The following is a 20159-nucleotide window of genomic DNA, read 5'->3' on the forward strand; positions in this document are numbered from 1 at the left end:
TGGTATGTAACTGGGGACCTTCCTTCTGTAGTTTTCTCAATCTCTCTGAATGAAATTCTTCAGAACTTTCCCAGTTGGAGGCTGGCTTGTAGGTTGCTGTCCTAGTCTCACCACCTAACACAATAAACAGAAAAGGCCAATGTTAACTCTGTCCCAAAAGATAATAAATTTCTAAAATAACTCTCCTTATTCAGGAATTAAATCAACCTAATGTTCCAATTCATCAGCCAGAAGGTAGAGTACCATCAGCCTGTTTAGGGTTTCTATTGTTTAATGATGGTCAACTTTAGCTCCTCTTATGCCAGAGTAGTAGATGGAAGGTGGCCTAAATGAGCAACCATTGTGCTTAGCAGAAATTGAGTAGTAGAGTCAGAGAGTAATTCAGGGACAAGATTAGCGGGGCAAAAATATGATGAAAGTTTGGCAGAAATGGGAAATAAATGTGATTGTCAGAATGAAGAGAAGTAATAAAAGATGGTGGTGACAAAGAAAATAGATTGAACACAGAATTGAGGAACAGCTAAATAAGTATATGATAAAAGAATGAACAAAGAGGTTTGTACTTTTGCACTTAGAAGTATACTGCTTCGAACTGAGTGGCAGAAGGGTATAATAGTCTTGTAGTCAGAAGACTCAGGTTCAAGTCTGTCAGTTGTGTGAATAAATTACTTATTCTCTCTGGCCTGTTTCCTCATTTGTATAGTGGGGGTGATGTAATTTAATGTAATACTTACCTTATTAGGGTTGTTACAAGAAAAGTGCTTTGTATACCTTAAAATACTATATAAAAATGAGCTATTATTAACCTGTGTGAGGTTGATTACTCTTTCCCAAAGTGCTACATTACACAGCAAGCAGCATGGGGTACCTCACAAGAAAGAAACCAGTTTAGTCTGGGGACAATTCTCATCAATGGTGACTTCTCCTTATCTGACTAGGCAAGACAGTACTCTTTATTCTTTGCCTGCCCAATGAGCCTCAAAGTCAGAGTCTTGACCCAAGACTCCAATTATTTAGGAAACAAAGAGGACTTACTACACCCAGACCCAAATAGGCAGGCTCCCAGGGAAAAATACTGACACATAAATGGAAAGATAGAAAAGAAGGTAAACACCATAAATATGGAGGTCTCTGGCTTACAAGGTCCTTCAAAAGTTGCTCCTGAGAAGATCACCATGCTTCTCTCTAACAACTTGAATGAAGCAAATACAAATACCCAGGTCAGATCATGAACCCTGAGAAACAGCGTGATGTGGCAGAAAAGGAAGATAAGGATTTCGGTGTCAGAGGACCTAGTTTTAAGTCCAGGATATGCTACATGATACATGTGTCACACTGGATGAGTCACTTAACACCCCTCTATAAAGGAAAGGGTTGAACTAAATGATCAATGAGGTACCTTCCAGCTCTAAATCTAAACATTATGATCCTTAGCAGAAACATATTTATTGGCCTGCAGAGGTGAAGATCTTAGACTAATTTTAGTCTTTTCATTGCTTTATTATTCATTTCACTTATTCATTAACTTTTAGCTTTCCAGTGCTTCTCCTCTCCAGTGACAGATGCATGTTTGTGCTGTCCATCTAGTTCTGCATCTGACAGCTTGCATCTTGAGTGACAGATGGAGCCTAACAAACCAATATGGTTTTATTTTCCCAGCCAGGCCTCCTGTTTGGTACTTCTTTTTCTATTTTCTTTTTTAATATAGACTTAACCATCAACAAGCATGAACATTTCAATATACGAAGCTAGCAAAAATGTTAACAAAGAGAAATAAAAAAATTTATTGCAGCATTTGTTCCATCAGATTACCTGGGGACACCTTTTCTTGTATTATTTCAGGGTGACCTATACATCAAAAATGACATTTACAAAAACTCTTGCAGATACATCATAGATACTGCATGCTTTTTTTTTTTCAACAGAAAATGGCATTCTGCCATTTCACAGCCTGGAAAAAAACAATGCTTTCCTGGAAACTGGGCTAAACTAAAGAAAGCCATCTGCAGCTAAGTTAAACTCCAAGAATACTTTATTAAGAATCTTAACAGACTAATTTCCAACATTCATTTGTTTATTTTGTTAAACAGAAAGTTTTTTTCAAAATATAAACAATTTTTGTTAAACTATAATACAACAGGAGTAAAAATAAACCGAGAAGTTGTTGCTGCACAACAGCAAAGGAAGCTCCCACAAAAATGTTTACCAAACATTTCCTTCTTTTTTTTCCCTGTGTCCCAGGTCCCATTCTCACTCTTCATAAAACTGATTTTTTTTTGCCAAAATGTTGATATTTCAAGTTTTTTCTTCCTTTCATCTAAAACTCCTGTAATTTGTCTCATTAGCTAGAGGGCTCATGGACTGTATGGAAAACTCTCAACTTCCATCATACTCAATTTTTTTTTAATGTGTGTACTAAATTTAATCTAAAGGTAACAAAACCGCCCTGTTTGTGTCCCCTTCTAAACTTGTCTTGGTCTCTTTTAAATTTTTTTAAGGTTTCATTGAAACGATTTTATTTCCTACATCATGATCATTTCCCCTTTCCTTCCATGCCCTTCTTTATAAAAGTATAGTTAAGTAATTGACTACTCATTGGCCACATCTGAAAATATGTCTCATTCTGTAACCTAAGGACCACAGTTTATCATAATGTGAGGAGTACTTCCTGACTTTGCCCTACCTGAAAAGACTATGTAGTTATAATAAATTTTGTTGATATTCTGGATTAATACTGAATGCTTCCATGTGTGTTTTCTTTTTTTCCCCAAGGGACTCCAAGTTACCCAAGAGCAGGAATTTTGTCTTATTATATATCCCACAACATCTAGCACATAGTACTTTAATATTTTAAAATAGTAATCATTTCATTAATATGGGGATTCTCTCCACCAACACAAAGCTCAACCTTTTTGCATCTTAGTGGTATCTTGAGTAACTGTGGCCAAAGAAAATTCATCATGTGATGGCCAGTTTTCTGGTAATGAGTCACTGAATTTGAGTGAAGAAAAAACACACATACTGTCACCTGGCCTGTTCAGCTAGACAGGACTAGTCAGATTAAGTCTTGGAGAATCTTAATGCCATAATAAGAATTCAGAATGACTAAATTAGAAGATAATACAAAGTATGAGCTCAATATTATTCAATCAAATATGGGACAGAAGGGCTATTAGCTTGGTTTTTTTAAGGGCATCATTTTTTGAAGGCATCATTTTTAAAAAGGAACTCATTGGTAATTAAGAGAAAAGTAATACCATTTGGGGTGCAGGGAGGGCACTGCAGAAATGGAAAGTCAGTTGAAAAGAGCTCTCCTACAACTGTTCCCTATCAGTGACTGAGCATAAAAGGTACTTGGTGAACTAATGATGTAGCCAATATCTCACTTATGCTACTAATCAGCTACTAGTTATTCCACTCTTGATTGGATCTCCCTCAATCACTCACCTGGGCTGCTACTTTTCCAGACCTCTCTGTTCTCAGCTCCCTGAATATCCAAAAGCCATAGCTCTTTCTCTCGTTCCAACTGGGAAATCACAGCAGGTTTGGAAAATGATAATCCTATTAATAAGAGGAAATAGGTTAGAGGATAACTCCATACCCTGTTGGAAAATTTTTCTTCAGAAGGTAGATATAAAAAGAAGGAAGCATCCAAGGAGGCCATTTTAGGAAGTCTAGCAGGAAGGCAAATGAATCCATAGGGAATCCAGGAATAAATTTCTAGGAAAGTTGAGGCAGAAGGCGAGAACTGTTTATGACCTCTTTAATAGTTAGCATTTACACATGGCTTTAAAGTTTACAAAATGCTTTACATAAATAAATTCATTGAGGTAAGTGATATTATTATCCTTATTATCCTCATTATTATTATTATCCCTATTATTATACTAATGAAGAAACCAAGCCACAAACAGCATGCCCAGGTCACACAGTGAGGGAGTGTCTGAGGCAATGTTCAAATTTAGATCTTCCTAGACATCAAGCCTAGCCACTTTACTCTCTAATCACCTCTTTTTTTTTTTCCCTTCAGAAGAAATACCTTCATGTGGCAGGGGACTAAAAACAACTTTCTCACTTGACAAATAGCAAGTCATCCCTCAATCTTCTAAAACCGGAGTAAGAAGGAAGATGAGGAATGGGGCAAAGTACAAGAAATCTGGGCAACTTGGTGGTGCAGCATGCTGGGCCTGAAATCAGGAAGATTCAATTTCATAAGTTCAAATCTGGCCTCACATACTTCCCAGCTGTATGACATCAGGCAAGTCACTTAATCCTGTTTGCCTCAGTTCCCTCATCTGTAAGATGAGCTGGAGAAGGAAAAGGCAAACCACTCCAGAATCTTTGCCAACAAACCCCAAATGGGATCATGAAGAGTCAGGCACAACTGAAATGACCAAACAATAACAACAGAAAGAAGTTGCCCATTTCAACTCTCTGAGAGTCACAGTCCAAAAGATTGTGGAATAAAGTAGGTGCTTAATAAATGATTACTATTTAAAACAGTGCTTCTTTTTAAAAAATTTTTTTAAAGGCAATTGGGGTTAAGTGTCTTGCCAAGGGTCACACAGCTAGTAAGTGTTAAGTGTTTGGCCTGAGGCCAGATTTGAACTCAGGTCCTTCTGACTTCAGGGCCAGTGCTCTATCCACTGTGCCACCTAGCTGCCCCTAAAATAGTGCTTCTTAAACTGTGGGTCACAATCTCATTTGGGGTCACATAACTGAATGTGGGGATTGCAAAAAGCTTGGCAACAGTAAAAGGTTTCTGAACATGTGACTAAAAATTAATTAAAAATCAAACATTTAATGAATCCAAGGTGTTTTTTGGCCCACGTTGCATCACGCAACTTCACTACAGCCTTGGTTCTGAACATACAACATGTGAACTTTGCACTGCGTATGCTGTCACGCCACATAACACCAATTAGCCCTGCAAGAAACACCTTGGCTCACATTCAAGACTACTGCACATTATGAATTGCAGTCTTTTTACTGTACATACAAAATCATTAAATGAATTTTGGCTTGAGATTAGAAGAGAATTTCCAACAATTTCTGAAATGGCCCTAAACATACTCCTATCATTTTGTACTACGTATTTATGCAAAGCAGCATTCTCAGCACTGACAACTATAAAATCAAAATATCGATCAACCCTGAAAAATGTTGAAGATGCTCTATGTCCTACAGTATCAAATATTCCACCAAGATTTAATTCCTTATGTAAAAATAAACAAGTACATCCATCTCATTAGTATGCAAATTTGCTTTCATCTTTAATAAATGGTAATACTATATGTATACCAAAGAATTGTTTCAAAATAAATTGCTTTATGATTTATTATCAGTAAATGTTTGATTTGTATACCCACTTTATATACCTATATGCCTGGGGTCATGTAAAAATTTCTCCGGTGAAAAGGGGTGGCGAGTGGAAAAAAATTAAGAAGCTCTGGTTTAAATGATAAGGGAACTATCACATATGTAGAGAGAATAGAAATTTTCTTGCTATGACCTTACAAACAACTCAATGTTCCCTACCTCTGGTAACTCAGAGGCTACAGAATTAGGGAACTAATTCTTGAGCCTCAGCTCATAATCCTTGCTCGTAATCATTGTTATGAACACAGGGAATAGCAAGGGACTGATTTTAATAAGGCAATAGGCAGGGAGGGAAGTTCTTACCCAATGAGACAACATTCTCATAATTCTCCAGCATGACATTCCTGTAGAGGTCTTTCTGATGCAGGTCCAATTGTACCCATTCCTCCAGAGTCAAAGACAGGGCCACATCTTCAAACGTCAACAACTCCTGAAACAATATGTTCCTGCTGCCCCAAGGACAATTCCACAGAAACATTGAGGACAAGAGAAGGGAAGGATGCAAGGTAAGGGTATCTGCTGGTGTAAATAGTTTTTAAAGTGTTTTTGTTTATAGGAGCAAAAAGAAATGCAGAGGGAATGTCAGGACACCAAAACTCTTAAGTCCTATATAAATGTAACTTGGTCTTACAGAGACACTTGAGAGTTTCTATCTGAGGATATTAACAACAAAAAAGAAAAGGAAATCATCACTCACCTGGGGCTCAGTGGTCAAAAGTGTTACTGCTAGGACTACAGGGTGCTGCTTCTCTTGAGGAAGGGCAGAAATACAAGTGGCTGAGGGAAAAGAAGTCACAGGTGAGTCCAGCTTCTGGACAGCCCACCTACAGAACTCATTTTCAAGAACAGTCTCATTCCAACCCTTTTACAATGTTAAATTCTCATCAATGTCTATTTATTGAGCTCCTAAGTTCATGGAACCTAAGGTGAAGAAATTCGAGGTATTACAGATACCTATAAAATATACTTTACACACACACACACACACACACATACACACACACACACACGTTCATTGTGCATGACACCAATACCCTTGTAATAAAGACTAAGATAAGTACTTCAACAGTACAGAAAGGAAATTGCAGAAAAAGCACATGTGACCAACCAGACTGAGGATAAGACATTTTCTCTGATGCTCTACAAACTAGGAATTATGCACAAGAGATAAATCCATTCCACAATCTAGTATGGCAAGAACTCAAAGGAGGAAACAATTCAATGAACTAATATCAGAAAAGACAATTCACTAGGCACTAATGCACTCACTCAACTTATCACCCAACACACTCCAGTACTGCAAAAGAATTCACCTCCATACTCCATCACCCACACCCCTCCCAGTGCCACAGAAATTCAAAAGATAAACACTTGAACACAGAGATCAGCTAGAGAACCTATAAAAAGAGAGAACTAGAGCAGAACACATGAGTGAGGTTATGTGGAACTCCACTAAGCCTGAATGAGCCTAGTATCCAACTGGAGCCAGATCTGTTCCCCCAGAGGTCACTTGGGGGAGAGACTAAAGCAGATGAACAATGAATTAATGACACTGTACAGGAGGAGGTTGAGATGGCTTTGAGGTCCAGCCCCCAAAGAAACTTTTATCAAAGGGAAAGCAGTCAGAAAGTGAATATGGGCAAAAGACTAAAATTACCAAAGATCTTGGGAGGAAGAAAATTCAGCTAGAGACTTTGAGCATAAGCAGATAAACCAACAGTGAAAATTTTAATAACAAACAGGAATATGGTTCCAGATCAGCAAAAAGACATCTATCAATAAATATTGCAAGACAAAGCACTTGATTAGGGCAGAGGAACCCATGGATTTCTACGAGAATATGGAACCTCAACAAAATGTTCCTAAATGGTTTAAAAGAGAAATAAGAATTGCAAAGCAGAATTTATAGCATGCACACCAGAAATAATCGGCAGAATAGAAAGACTTGAATCAACATTGACAAGTCCCACCAAAGAAACAAAAGGGAGGGTAACTGATTGGGAATGCAAATATATGGAAGTGAACTGGAAATAATGGGAAAAGAAAAACAAAAAATAATAATATTAAAAGAAAACCTGCTCTCCATACATCAGTCTAAAAAATTATAGGCCTCCCATAAGAACATGACAAGACAAAAAACCTGAATACCAGGATGCAATAAATAACACACAAAGCTTTCCAGAACTTCTGAATACAGAAAATAAGATGCAAAGATGACAAACAATTCATAGCAACCAAGGACAAAAAACAAAAACATTAAGAGATTTCTATCTAAATGTACACAAGGAGACATAAGTAAAAGCAGAAATCAAGTAGAAGTGACGGTGGAGATAAAGCCTCTCTCATGGACTAAATCTCCTAACACCCTGCCTAAAAATGAATCAATTTTTTTTATGGGACTAAATTTAGACAATGAAAGAGGCCACAAAAGGGTGGAAGGAAGAAGATAGAGGGGAATGTGTGCTATACCCTAATAAAATCAAAGGGGAAATAATTCCTGTAGTACCTCAGGAAGAAGAGAGCCTACAGAAGAATTGCGTGAGGATGCAAAGGGAGGGACTGAAAAAGGAACAAAAAAAATTGGGAAATCTTATTTCAGTGGCGGGAGAAGGGGACAAAGGATGAAATGTTCCCGTGGAAGAAAGGAGCATCTCTAATAAGGGAGATGACCTTACTATGGGCATAATCTGCAGGGATTTGGTACTTAGGGAGAACACCCTTTCTGTGTCAGGAGAAATATACAGGAGAAAGAACTGTAAAAGCGGGAGGACATCAAAATAGGGAAGAGATTTCTGGGAAAAATAATCATGGGGAGGGCAATGGTCAATAATAATTGGCACAATCAAGAACATGAGAAAATTCTATCACTTCCAGGAATTGGTGAGTCACACAAATCAGTGAGTATACCTTTTAAGAGGGAGGTAAGGGGCAGTTAAATGGTGCAGTGGATAGAGCATCGGCCCCAGATTCAGGAGAACCTGAGTTCAAATCCGGCCTCAGACACCTAACACTTACTAGCTGTGTGACCTTGGCAAGTCCTTTAACTGCACTGCCTAGCCAAAAGAAAAAAAAAGAGTGAGGTAAAACAGAAAACAGGGAGATGGTGGAAAAGATCTACAAGGCAGAAACAGTGTTTAGAAGAAGAAACCCAAAATAGGTATTTTAGAAGTATGAATTCCATAAAGAATACAGCAAATAAAGCAGGACTAAATAAGTATAAGGGCTGGAATCAAAGAATTAACAATATAAAATAGAGAAGGGAAGACAAATAATGAAAACAATGAAGGGGAAAATCATTTTAGGAAAAATGTGCAGGAAATGACACTTTAAAACCTAACAAACAAAACAAAGTGAAGGAGAGCAGAGGAAGGGGAATTTTACTTAACTACTTAACAGACAAGAGAAAAAGGTAAAAGAATTAAATAACTAGATAAAAAGCAAGAAAGTAAAAGGAACCAATATGTTTAGCAAAACTCCATACTAGGGCAAGGGGTAACAAATTCAAGGAAGCAGGAAAGCCAGAGGAATAAGAGGAGGACATTAAGCTAAAATAACCAAAGAGATATAATGTTGTTTACAGAGGAAGAAAGCTTGTTGGTATTTAGTCATTTTTCAGTCATGTCCAACTCTTAGTGACCCCTTTTGGGGTTAAGATACTAGAGTGGTTTGCCATTTCCTTCTCCAGTTCATTTTACAGATAAGGAAACTAAGGCAAAAAAGGTTAAGTGACTTGCCCAAGGTCACACAGCTAGTAAGTCTCTGAGAGATTGTCTAATATGAAAAAAGAAAAAACTACTGGAGACAAATAGAGGAAAACGAAACCTAACTTAATGCAATAAACCAAAAAAAGAGTGACAGATCAGATGAGAAAATGAAACCTCACAACTTGCTGCTTACAAGAAACATATTTAAAAGACAAAGACAAACACAGAATAAAACTGAAGGGATGAAAAAAATTTTATTCTGTATCATGTACATCCCCAAAAGCAGGATTTGCAATTATGCTATCAAACAAAGCAAAAACAAATATTCAAAACATAAAAAAGCATAAACTAGAAAATTATATTATGCTGAGTGGAACCATAAATAACAAACCAATATCAAAATTAAACCTATATGCTCCAAATGCTTTAGCATCTTAACTGATACACAGAACAAAAAGAAGATATACACAGTAACACAATAGTGCCAAAAGAATTTAATGTCCCTCTTTCAGTTCTAAGTAAGTCTAACAGAAAGATAAACAAAAGGGAAAATACAAAACTGAAAAACTATTGGAAAAACTGGAGCTTATTGTACCTTCTAATGGTACTGCTAAAGAATATACATATTTCTCTGTACCATATGGAAGTTGTACAAAAATTTACAATGTACTGCAAACAACTGTAAAACAGCAGAAATGATAAATACATACTTTACAAACCATAATGCAATAAAAAGATTAGAGTCATCAGTTCAGGGACTGTAACTAAAAGACTCAAACGCAGATTTAAAAGTAAAATCCTAAATAACGAATTAGTCACAGAACAAATCAAAGAAACAATTAATACTTATGTAAAAGATTATGTGAAAATTAATAATAATTGTAAAATATGCCAAAGTTTTTTAGATATAGCTAACAATCCTCAAAGGGAAAATCATAACCCTACAAATATACCTTAACAAAAAAAGAGAGAGGATTAATTAACTGAATAGGCATTTTAAGAAATTAGAAAGTCAACAATATAGGAAAATAAAATAAAATGAACATCAAAGGAGATCTTAAAAATTAAAGAAGAAATAAACTGGAAACCAAAAAATCTGTGGAAATGATGAAAATAAAAGCCAGCTGTTTAAAAATACTAATAAGATTAATAAAACCTTTTGCCAACCTGATTTAAAATAAGGCACACAGAAAGTTAAATCAATAATATAGAAAATGAGCAAAGTGAAATCACAATAAAACCAGGAGAAATAAAAATAATAATCATAATCCAGAACAGTTACATATACTAACTGAAAGAACAAAAGAAACTAAGAAATATGTTTTAAAACATTAAATATAAAAACTAAAATATAATTAGCTGTAAAGGACCTACCAAAGGGAAAAAAAATCCTGGTCCTGATGGATTCCAGGGAGAATTCTATCAAACTTTTAAATAATAACTGAAGTCCATAGAAAATTATTCTCAACAACTGAGAAAGAATTATACCAGATTCCGCTTATGAGATATAGCCCTAAAACCTAATCCAAGGAAAGATAAAACACAGAGCAATAAATGTAGACCAATATCATTAATGAATATAAATTCAAAAATTTTAAATAAAATCCTACTAAACAAACTATAGCGATTCATTCAAGAAATCACAGATTTATATCAGGGATGCAAGAATGTTTCATTATTAGGAAAACAATCAACATAATTAATCTATTAAAAAACAAAAACATCTAAAACATCTAAAATAATTGTCTCAGTGGCCTGAGAAAAGTCTTTGATAAAGTATAACTCATTCAGGCTAAAAAAACTCTACAAAGTATAGGCACAGAGGGCTGGAATTTTTTTTAATCATAAAAAAATCTATATGACAACAAAAGCAATGGGGATACATTAATTGTATCTAATTGTAATTAGAATATTTCTAATAAAATATGGGAATAAAGAAAAGATATCCACTCTCTGCACTATTGTTTGATAAAGCTCTAGAAATGATAGCAGTAGCAATTGTATAAGAGAAAGAAATTAAAGGCAAAGAGGAGATAAAACCATTCCTATCTGCTGATGATATAATAGTGTACTTTAAAAAATCAGAGAGAATCAGGAAAGATACTAATTAAGACAACAGCTTCATCAAAGCTCCATGCTACAAAATAAATCCTCAAAAATCAAACATTTCTATAGAACAATAATGAAATCTAAAATAAAATAATAGGAAAGAAAATCTCATTCCAAGTAACTACAAAATGCATAAAGCACAAGGGACTCAATCTACCAAAGCACACAAAATACTTCAGAATAGACTCAATTAAAAAAGTATCCCTTGAAAAAATTAAAATGTTATATAGCCAAATGAATATTCAGAGATTTTGACTCAGCCCTGCCAGTATAATAAAAATTATAGTACTACTAAAATTAAATTATACTTCGAATGTTATAACAATTGAGTTATCAAAGGGACACTTAAAAGAATTTGATAAATAACAAAATTCATTAGGAAAAAAGGACATAGAATATCAAGGGAAATGAAGAAAAGAGTTAAGGGTGAAGAGATCTCCAACTATTTTATAAAGCAGCAGTGATTAAAACCATCTGGTGTTGGTTAAAAGAAATAAAGGGGTAGATCAGTGGAACAGCTCAGACAAGGGAGAATCAGAAAAGATGGAACTGAATAAATCAGTATTTGATGAAATGGAAAACAGAAATTACTTACAAAAGTATTCCCTATGTGATAAAAAAAAACTGCTAGGAATACTGGAAAGCAATCTGGCTGAAATTAGGCTTAGAACACTTTATGTCATATTCCACTAAATGTTCTAAATAGATATATGACTTTAATATTAAAAAGCATACTATTAAAAAATTAGAAGAGAAGTAGGTCATATACCACTTAGAGCTTTGGGTAAGAGATGTATCTTTAACCAAAAAGAGAAAGAGGCAATTACAAAAGATAAAAGAGATCATTTTGATTACATATAACAGAAAGGTTCTGCATAAACAAAATTAATGCACCTAAGTCAAGAAAGGTCAAATGGGGAAAAAACTTTTGCATCAAATTTCTCTGATAAGGGTTTTAATATGACACTTAACACATGTAACAAGATCAAGAGCTATTCTCCAAAAGATAAGAGGTCAAAGGATATGTCAAAAGTCTCAAAAGAAGAACTGCAAACTATTAACAACCACATTAAAGAATGCTTCAAATCACTAGTAATAAGATAAATGTAAATCAAAACAACACTTTGGTTTCACCATACACCTTGCAAATTGGAAAGATGACAGATGATAAAAACAGTTCATCGGAGGAGCTGTGAGAAGGTAGCCACATTAGTGCACTCTTGGTAGAAATGTGAAACAATGCACTGTACAACTTGAAAAGCAATTTGGAATTATTCAAACAAAGTGACTAAAATGTCCATACTCTCTGACACTGAGCTTCCACTATCAGACATATAATCAAGGATGCCACTGATAAGCAGAAAGTAGCCAAATACACACATATATTTATAGCAGCATTCTGTGACAGCCAAAAAAAAAAATAACAGAAGCAAAGTCAATGCCTACCAAATGGAAAATGGCTAAACAAGCTATGGAATATGAATACAGTGGAATGCTACTGTGCTGTGAGAAATGGCGATGTTAATGCAGAAAAACACAGAAAGATCTACACGAACTGATGAAGAGTGAAGTAATCAGAGCTAAGAAAACAACATACACAATGACTGCAACAATATAGTACAGTAGAAAGAACCACACACACAAAAAATCAAAAATGAATGTTGCAAAGCATAAGCATGGCTTAAAAGTAGTGATATGTTAACCCCGATTGCCTCACCAAAAAAAAAAAAGCGGCATATGAGAAGATATTCCCACCCTACCCTTTTGGAGAGGCTGGAGGTCTACAAGTATTGTACATGGCAAATATTTTCAGACTTTTTTTCAATGCATTGATGGATTATGCTGATTTTTCCTTTTTCTTTTTCCTGTCTTTAAAAAATAGAATAATTCTCATGAGTAGGACTAAGTGATGTAAAAAAATACATAAAACTAAAGAGTGAAATGAAAATGAAAAGAATCCAGAATCCACCAATCACCTTCTAAAAGAAACCTAACAATGCCATTGCCAAAATCTGGAGCTCCTACATCAAAGAAAAAATACTGCAAACATCTAGGAAGGAGTGCAAGTACCAAGGAATCACAGCCAACCTCTCACACAAGATCTGGCAACTTCTACTATAAATGAGAGATCTTGGCATACGATATTCCAAAAGGCAAAAGATTAACATTACAACAAAGAATAACTTGCTCTGCAAAGTGAGTATAATTCTGCAGGAGAAAAACAAAATTTTGATGGAATAAAGGACTTCCAAATATTCCAGCTTAAAATACCAGAGGTGAATAGGAACTTCAAAATTCAAACACAAGACTCAAAGGAACCTAGAAAGGTAAACTTATTTAAGCAATAGGAAGGGGGTATATGATAAAGAAGGGCTAGTATTCTAATGGGGGAGAAAAAACAAGTATCCCATCAGAAACTTTATGTCTTCAAAGTATAGTGAAGACTCTGAGGTACCAACTCATACCCATCAGAAGAGTAAAAATGACAAAAAAGGAAAATAACAGTCCAGAAAGCAATTTGGAACTATACCCAGAAAGTTATTAGATTGCGCATTCCCTTTGACCCAGTGATACCACCACTAGATCTATACCCCAAATAGATTAAAGAAAGAGGAAAGGGATTCATATGTGCAAACACATTTATAGTGTATCTTTTTATGGTGGCAAAGAATTGGAAAACGAAGGGATACCTATCAACAGGAGAATGGCTGAACAAGTTATGACATATGTATGTGATAGGATGTTACTGCACTGTAAGAAATGATTAAGGGGATGGTTTTAGAAATACTTAAGACTTGTATAATTAACATAAAGTGAAGTGACCAGAACCAGGAGAATAATTCATACAATAGCAATACTATAAAGGCAAACAACTTCAAAAGATTTAGGAACTCTGATCAGTACAAAAGAACCAACCACATAATAGTTCCACATGTTATCCACCTCCAAATAGAGAAGAGATAGACTCAAGAGTGCAGACTGAAGCTTTTGTTTTTTCTTTTTGGACACGGCTAATGCAGGAAGTTGTTTTACATATATATACATATTTGTAATGGATTTTGTTTTTCTTGCTTTCTTAATGGCTTGGGGAAGGGAGAGAATTCAGAACTGAAAATAAAATTGAAAAAAAAATTAAGTATATTAAAAGATTTAAATAAGAAAAACCGAGAATGTGGGTGGGGTTGGTTGATCTAAAATAAATCTAAATTCCCAGACACAACATTCAAATTTTAATGGAATAAAGGACTTTCAAATATTCCAGCTTAAAAGACCAAAGCTGAATAGGAGCTTCAAAACTCAAATACAAGACTCAAAGGAACCCAGAAAGGTAATTTATTGAAGCAATAGGAAGGGGGAGTATGATAAAGAAGGGCTAGCCTTCTAATGAGAGAGATCTGTTACTCTGCAATAAATCTAAATTCCTAGACCCAACATTCAAATTTCCCCATTGAGGAGACATGCATGTAATGACGTGATATGCACATATCCCTTCCTAAAAATCACCATGGTATGCAAATTCCCACAATAAAAACCACAGGGTTTATGGGGAAAATGAGGTTGGGGCAGAACACTCAAACTCAGTCCCAGGGCCACTCACAAAAGCCACAACAGGAAGAACTGCCATAGAGAGATCCAGTCACCAATAACACCAGCTACTGCCTCACCTGGGGCATAAGTGGAATCACTCTATGACTAGGCACTGGAGATCTTTGGCCTGGCCTCTTCCAGGAGGTAACCTATGGGACAACCTTCCCTCCCTTTATCTGCCAATAACCACCCCAACCCCCAAGTGCTGGGCCCACTTCCACCAAGACAGTGCTCGGCAATTATCTCTGACAAGCTTTTCCCTGGGCAGATGGTTTGGGGGTGGCAGGGTCAAATGAGGTAGGTCATCAAAGTCTGTTCTGGAGTTGGGTGGGAAGAGCTGTTGGCGGTGTTCCCATCTTCCTTCAGTGCCCACCTCCCTCTCCAAGCCCCAACCTCTCAATCCTGAAAGTATTATATCCCTCTGCTCACTATTAATTCTCACCACCTTCTGGGTCAAGAAGCAAAACAGCTATAGCACTTTTCCCCCTTGGAGCCAGACATCTCCTCTTCCTACAGGCCCCACTGAACTTCCTGCAGGTGTCACTGCATGCTGGCTGTACCCCTCCAACACACACACACACACACACACACACACACACACACACACACACACACACACACACACGCAACCTCTGTTCACCAACTGATGCACTGGCATCATCATGATGTCTGTTCTAGGGTGGGGGCGGGGGATGCTCTGTGGGGGCTGTTTCCCCTTCCCTTCTATGCCAGCCACTCCAGTCTATCTCTTACTCTTCTGGAGTGTTACATCCCCTCCCATTAGCTTTCACCACTACAACACTTTTTCTTAGTTGGAATCAGACAGTTCTTCCCACAGGCCCCATCACATGCTGGCAGACACCTCTCTCAACCTTTCTGTAGAGCTCTCTCCCCCTCACTCATTCATTCTTGCTGTAGTTGTCCTTCATGGCAAAATTATGCATAAGCAAACACAAAATTTGTATAATCATACTGGAAAAATTCTTATTTTCAAAATAAGCATTATAGCAGAACTACCTGTACTCAAGGATCATTTAATGATAGGAAGTGATCCCTTCCTGTTCCACTACTAACAAAGTTCATTTCCCATTATTCCACTTATACATAAAATTAATCTGCTTTCTATCTTCAGGATAGGATGGATAGTGGCACCCAAGGACATTCCTTGGTTTGCTCCCACCTCTTAACTTTCATAGTTGCTCCCCACCACCCGAGATATCTTTAAATTTCCTCATGCCCTTCACAATCCATCTTTAAACTTATCTTCTTTTGGAAACTTGCACTGATTAAGCTCCACTTCACACTTCTCCACAGATCCTCAGCCTTTTCAACACCATTCAAAATACATTCTTGACATGTTTCTCTGTAAACACTTTACATGATTTAGTTGGCTTGCATCTTCACATGTTCAGTCTCCCTACCACCCCACTTCCCTATTCCTCACCATTTTGCTGTAGGGGGCTGGGCATAGTCTTAAACTGGGTTTCCATGGCATGGAGATGTACATCAAATTTCTGCATTGTTCCCTGGGCTGCTGTCTCTTTTGAAGACACTGGTCTTTTTGGTGCATTGGTGGGGACCTAAAAAAAATATATATTATTTAACCAAAACCTGTGAGGAAAAGAACACAGGAAAAGGAAAAGAAGAACAAGAATTGTATTTAATCCTTCAATATACAAGGGCAAGGCTGAGTAAGGTATCCAATTTCCTCAACTTAATATTCTTGTTCCTCTACACATCTCCAATTAACTGCCAGTTTAACAAGATCTCATTATTCCTAGAACTCCTTTCAACTCTACCCAAGGCAATCTACTTTCTATGCCCAACACATAGCTTACTTCGTTCTTTACCTCTCTGCCTCTCCACTCATACAATGCTTACAACTTGTAACACATGCCTCCCCAACCATCCTTCCAGACTCAGCTCAACACTCACCCCACATGCAATTTAAAGGATTGAACCTATGACCTTTCATATCATCATCTAATTTTTCTACTATAGAGTACTTAGCTCACAAATTATCTTTCCTTTAGCTCACCTGATCTGATTCATCTGGCTCTCTTTCCAAATCCTCCAATAGGGTCACCACCTCCTGTGGGCTTTCTGGACAATGCTTCTGAACCCAGGTTTGGAGTGTCTCAGGGAGAATGGTCAAGAATTGCTCCAACACCACCAGCTCCAGGATTTGTGCCTTTGTGTGGATGTCTGGTCTCAGCCATTCCCAACAGAGATTCTGTAGGCGAGTCAGAGCCTCTCGTGGACCAGAAACTTCACAGTAACGAAACTGCCCCAAGTTTTGGAAGATGTTCTGCTTTGGAGGGCTGCTCCCTTGAATGCTTGTGTTCTGTTCCCTTCTACAACCCTTTTTCTCCAAGTTCACTATGACAAGCTCATCCTCCGTATGGGGAACCTGGGGGCCAAGGGATATAGCTTCTCCTGACTGTACAGTTACAGTTTTCCCCCCAAATCTACTCATCTTCCAATTGAGATCTAGTTTGGAGAAATTTGTACTTGGTCTCCTCTTGTTTCTAGACACTGCTGAGCCAAAAGAAATCACTTTCAAAAATAAGAAAGGGCACTGGGAGCACTGAACATACCTCAACTTTCCTGTTACCAGGAAAATCAATCCATTTAATTCCACAAGAAGATGAGCATACTCATTTTGAAAATTTAGGGTCAGGCAAGATATTTTTCAGACTCTTATGTTACATAATCAAATGATCTGAGTCATTGATTTGCTTATAAATCACCAATAAGACTTAGTGAAAACAACCAGGATGGCCAGGAATTTAAGAAAAATACATATAACAACAATAATTTACATATATAAACAATTTTATGGCTGCTAAGCTCTTTCTACACATACCGTCATTTGATCCTCACAATGATGCTATGAAATCAATAGTGAAAATCATACTGCCCCGTTAAAGATAAAGTTGTGTCCAAGCGTCAACATGGTTAAGCAATAACAAAGCCAAGATTAAAACCCAAGTGTTTCTACGGCACTGAATAAACTAAAAAAAAAAAAGCTGCTTCAGTACTTTTGGGTCAAAGGGATGCAGGAGGGAACAGCAGTCGTAGGCTACTGATAGGTGCTGGCCGGTCTATTCCGATTCCAGTAGCCGGGATTCCTCTTAAAACACGAAACGCATGCAAGCCCCAAGACGGAAATGATGACCTGAACGCAACCTCAGCAGGAGGTCCAGGCGCAGGCACCTAGTCCACTCCACTTCCCTGCAGCAGGCTACTTTCCTATCCCCGCCTCAAGGTCCTCTCGCCCACAGCAGTCGGATGCACCAGCCTCACTGCCGGATCGCCTGCGGCAGCTAACAAGCTGTAATCAGTCAGCCCCCGTTGGCCTCCCCTCGGCCCTCCAAGGCGAGCCGCAAGCACACAGAACACCGCCCCTGCCCGAACCGGAAGTGCCCCGGCTCCTGCGCTCGCGCATCCACAGCGGAATGGACTTCCTTTGGTCCTTTTCAATTCTTCTTCAGGAAGGCGGAAGTTAACGCTTGCAGACGTAGTAGAAAGATGGTTGATACGCCCAGCACACGCTTCCAAAGGAGCGGAAATAATAGAACTGCAAAATAACCTGCAAAATCTGAGATCCGTGGAAAGAGTATCTGGCTTTTCCAAAAGTGCAAGGATGCCCTGCCTTTCGCTGTAGAAAAGGAACTAGGAAACAGAAGCCCATCTCTGCTCAAATAGCTTCTTAAAATCTTCCAACAATTAGATACATTTTCCAGTTCTTTTTAAACGCAAATAATACGCCTCAACACGCACTTATTAAGCGGTTTTTATGCATTGGAGATGCAAATAAAGGCAAAGACATTTTGCTGCTCTCAAGCAGCTCACTTTATAATGGAGGAGAGAACATATACAAGGTATATGCATGAGCTGTACAAAGTAGTTGGAAGATATCTCAGAAGAAGGCACTAGCATCTCGGGTCCCTAGAAAGGCCTCCTGGAGAAGGAGGGACACGAGCTGAGAAGGAATTGGCATTTGTGGAACCTCAAGATAAAGCTGTTCTGGTGTTCCTCGAGCTTTGTGTCTGGATTGACCCCAGTACAGTGAGATTATCACCTGGAAACGTTTAAGACTTCACAGAATCAATCATAAATCCCTACAAGTACTCCACCAAAGACTTTCTGCCATGTTGATTTTAAACATTAATAGCTATTCTGTAAGACTGCCCAGTTCTTTTTGTATTACTTTATTATATTATCATGTAAACCATATCTCTCCATCTTTTCCACAGGAAAAGCATGAGATAGCTTATTAAAAGCTTTGCTAAAATCTGGGTAAACTAGATCCACACATTGCCCTCATAGACTAATTTAGTAATCCTGTCCAAAAAAACATGAGGTCTGACATGACCTATTTTTGATGAACCTATTTTTGTAATCACTACTTCCCTAACTAACTGTTCATTAACCATCTCTTTAACAATTTGTTCTAAAATTTTCCCAGCAATCAAAGTCAAGTTTACTGGCCTATGTTTTTCAGACTTTGGTCTCCTCCTTTTAAAAAACAAAAACCAAAACAGAACATTTGACTTTCTACAATTTTGTGGCATTTTTCTAGCATTCTAAGATTATTTAAATATCATTGGCAATTAGAGTTCAGCAATTACATCTTCCAATTCTTTCAAGAACAAAGGATTTTGTTCATCTGGGCCACTCGATGTTTAGCAAGGGCAATTCAATTTTCTCCTACTATTACCTTACTTATCTTAAGTATCAATTCTCTGTAAATTATTTTTATTCTGTCACTTCCAGTGTAAGAGTTATTCTTCTTGGCAGAAAAAAAAAAAGACAAGAATTGAGAAGCTCTGCTTCATCTTTGTTGTGAGTTATCATTTCTTCTTCTCCAAAGAAAGGTCCTATCCTTTCTTTGATCTTCCTGTTACATCTAGTCTAGCAAAAAAGGAACAAAAACAAAAACCCTTTTGTTGATTATCAGAATTACTAAATTGGCATTTAGTTGTTTAGATTAAATTAGTTGTTTAATTTAGATTAGTTATTTTTACAATATAAAAAATTATAGCTTTTTATGAGTTTAGTTATTTTTCCAGTTTTAAAAAATTAATCTGTTATTTCTATTTTGTTAATGAAAAGTATTTAGAGATATGTTTCCCCCAATGAATGCTTTAAATGCATCTCAAAAGTTATATGTTTTATCACTGTTTTAATTTTCTTTGATATAACTATCTATTGTTTCTATGATGATGTGTTTTTTGACTCAGCAATCCTTTAGGATTGTCTTTTAGTAACCAACTGATTTTAATGCACTATTCAAAGGCTGTTATTGAATATAATTTTATTGTACTATTATTATTGATTATAATTGTTATTTATAAATTTTAGTGCAGTACTTTA

The 20159-nt window shown here is 36.9% G+C and overlaps 1 protein-coding gene across 1 annotated transcript in view; it reads right to left on the reverse strand.

The window, feature by feature from the left end:
* Positions 1–18294, reverse strand: part of LOC110194277 (uncharacterized) — a 29128-nt gene extending 10834 nt beyond the window's left edge. The window contains 6 exon segments of the mRNA XM_020966475.2: positions 2–114; positions 3448–3561; positions 5683–5809; positions 6077–6156; positions 16225–16360; positions 16819–18294. Of these exon segments, the coding sequence (XP_020822134.2) occupies positions 2–114; positions 3448–3561; positions 5683–5809; positions 6077–6156; positions 16225–16360; positions 16819–17256 (1008 nt within the window). The 5' untranslated portion in view covers positions 17257–18294.
* Positions 18295–20159: the final 1865 nt, after the last annotated feature.

The sequence above is a fragment of the Phascolarctos cinereus genome, unplaced genomic scaffold (genome assembly GCF_003287225.1).
Source record: "Phascolarctos cinereus isolate Bilbo 61053 unplaced genomic scaffold, phaCin_HiC Scaffold_5;HRSCAF=322, whole genome shotgun sequence".
In the NCBI taxonomy this organism is placed as follows: domain Eukaryota; kingdom Metazoa; phylum Chordata; class Mammalia; order Diprotodontia; family Phascolarctidae; genus Phascolarctos; species Phascolarctos cinereus.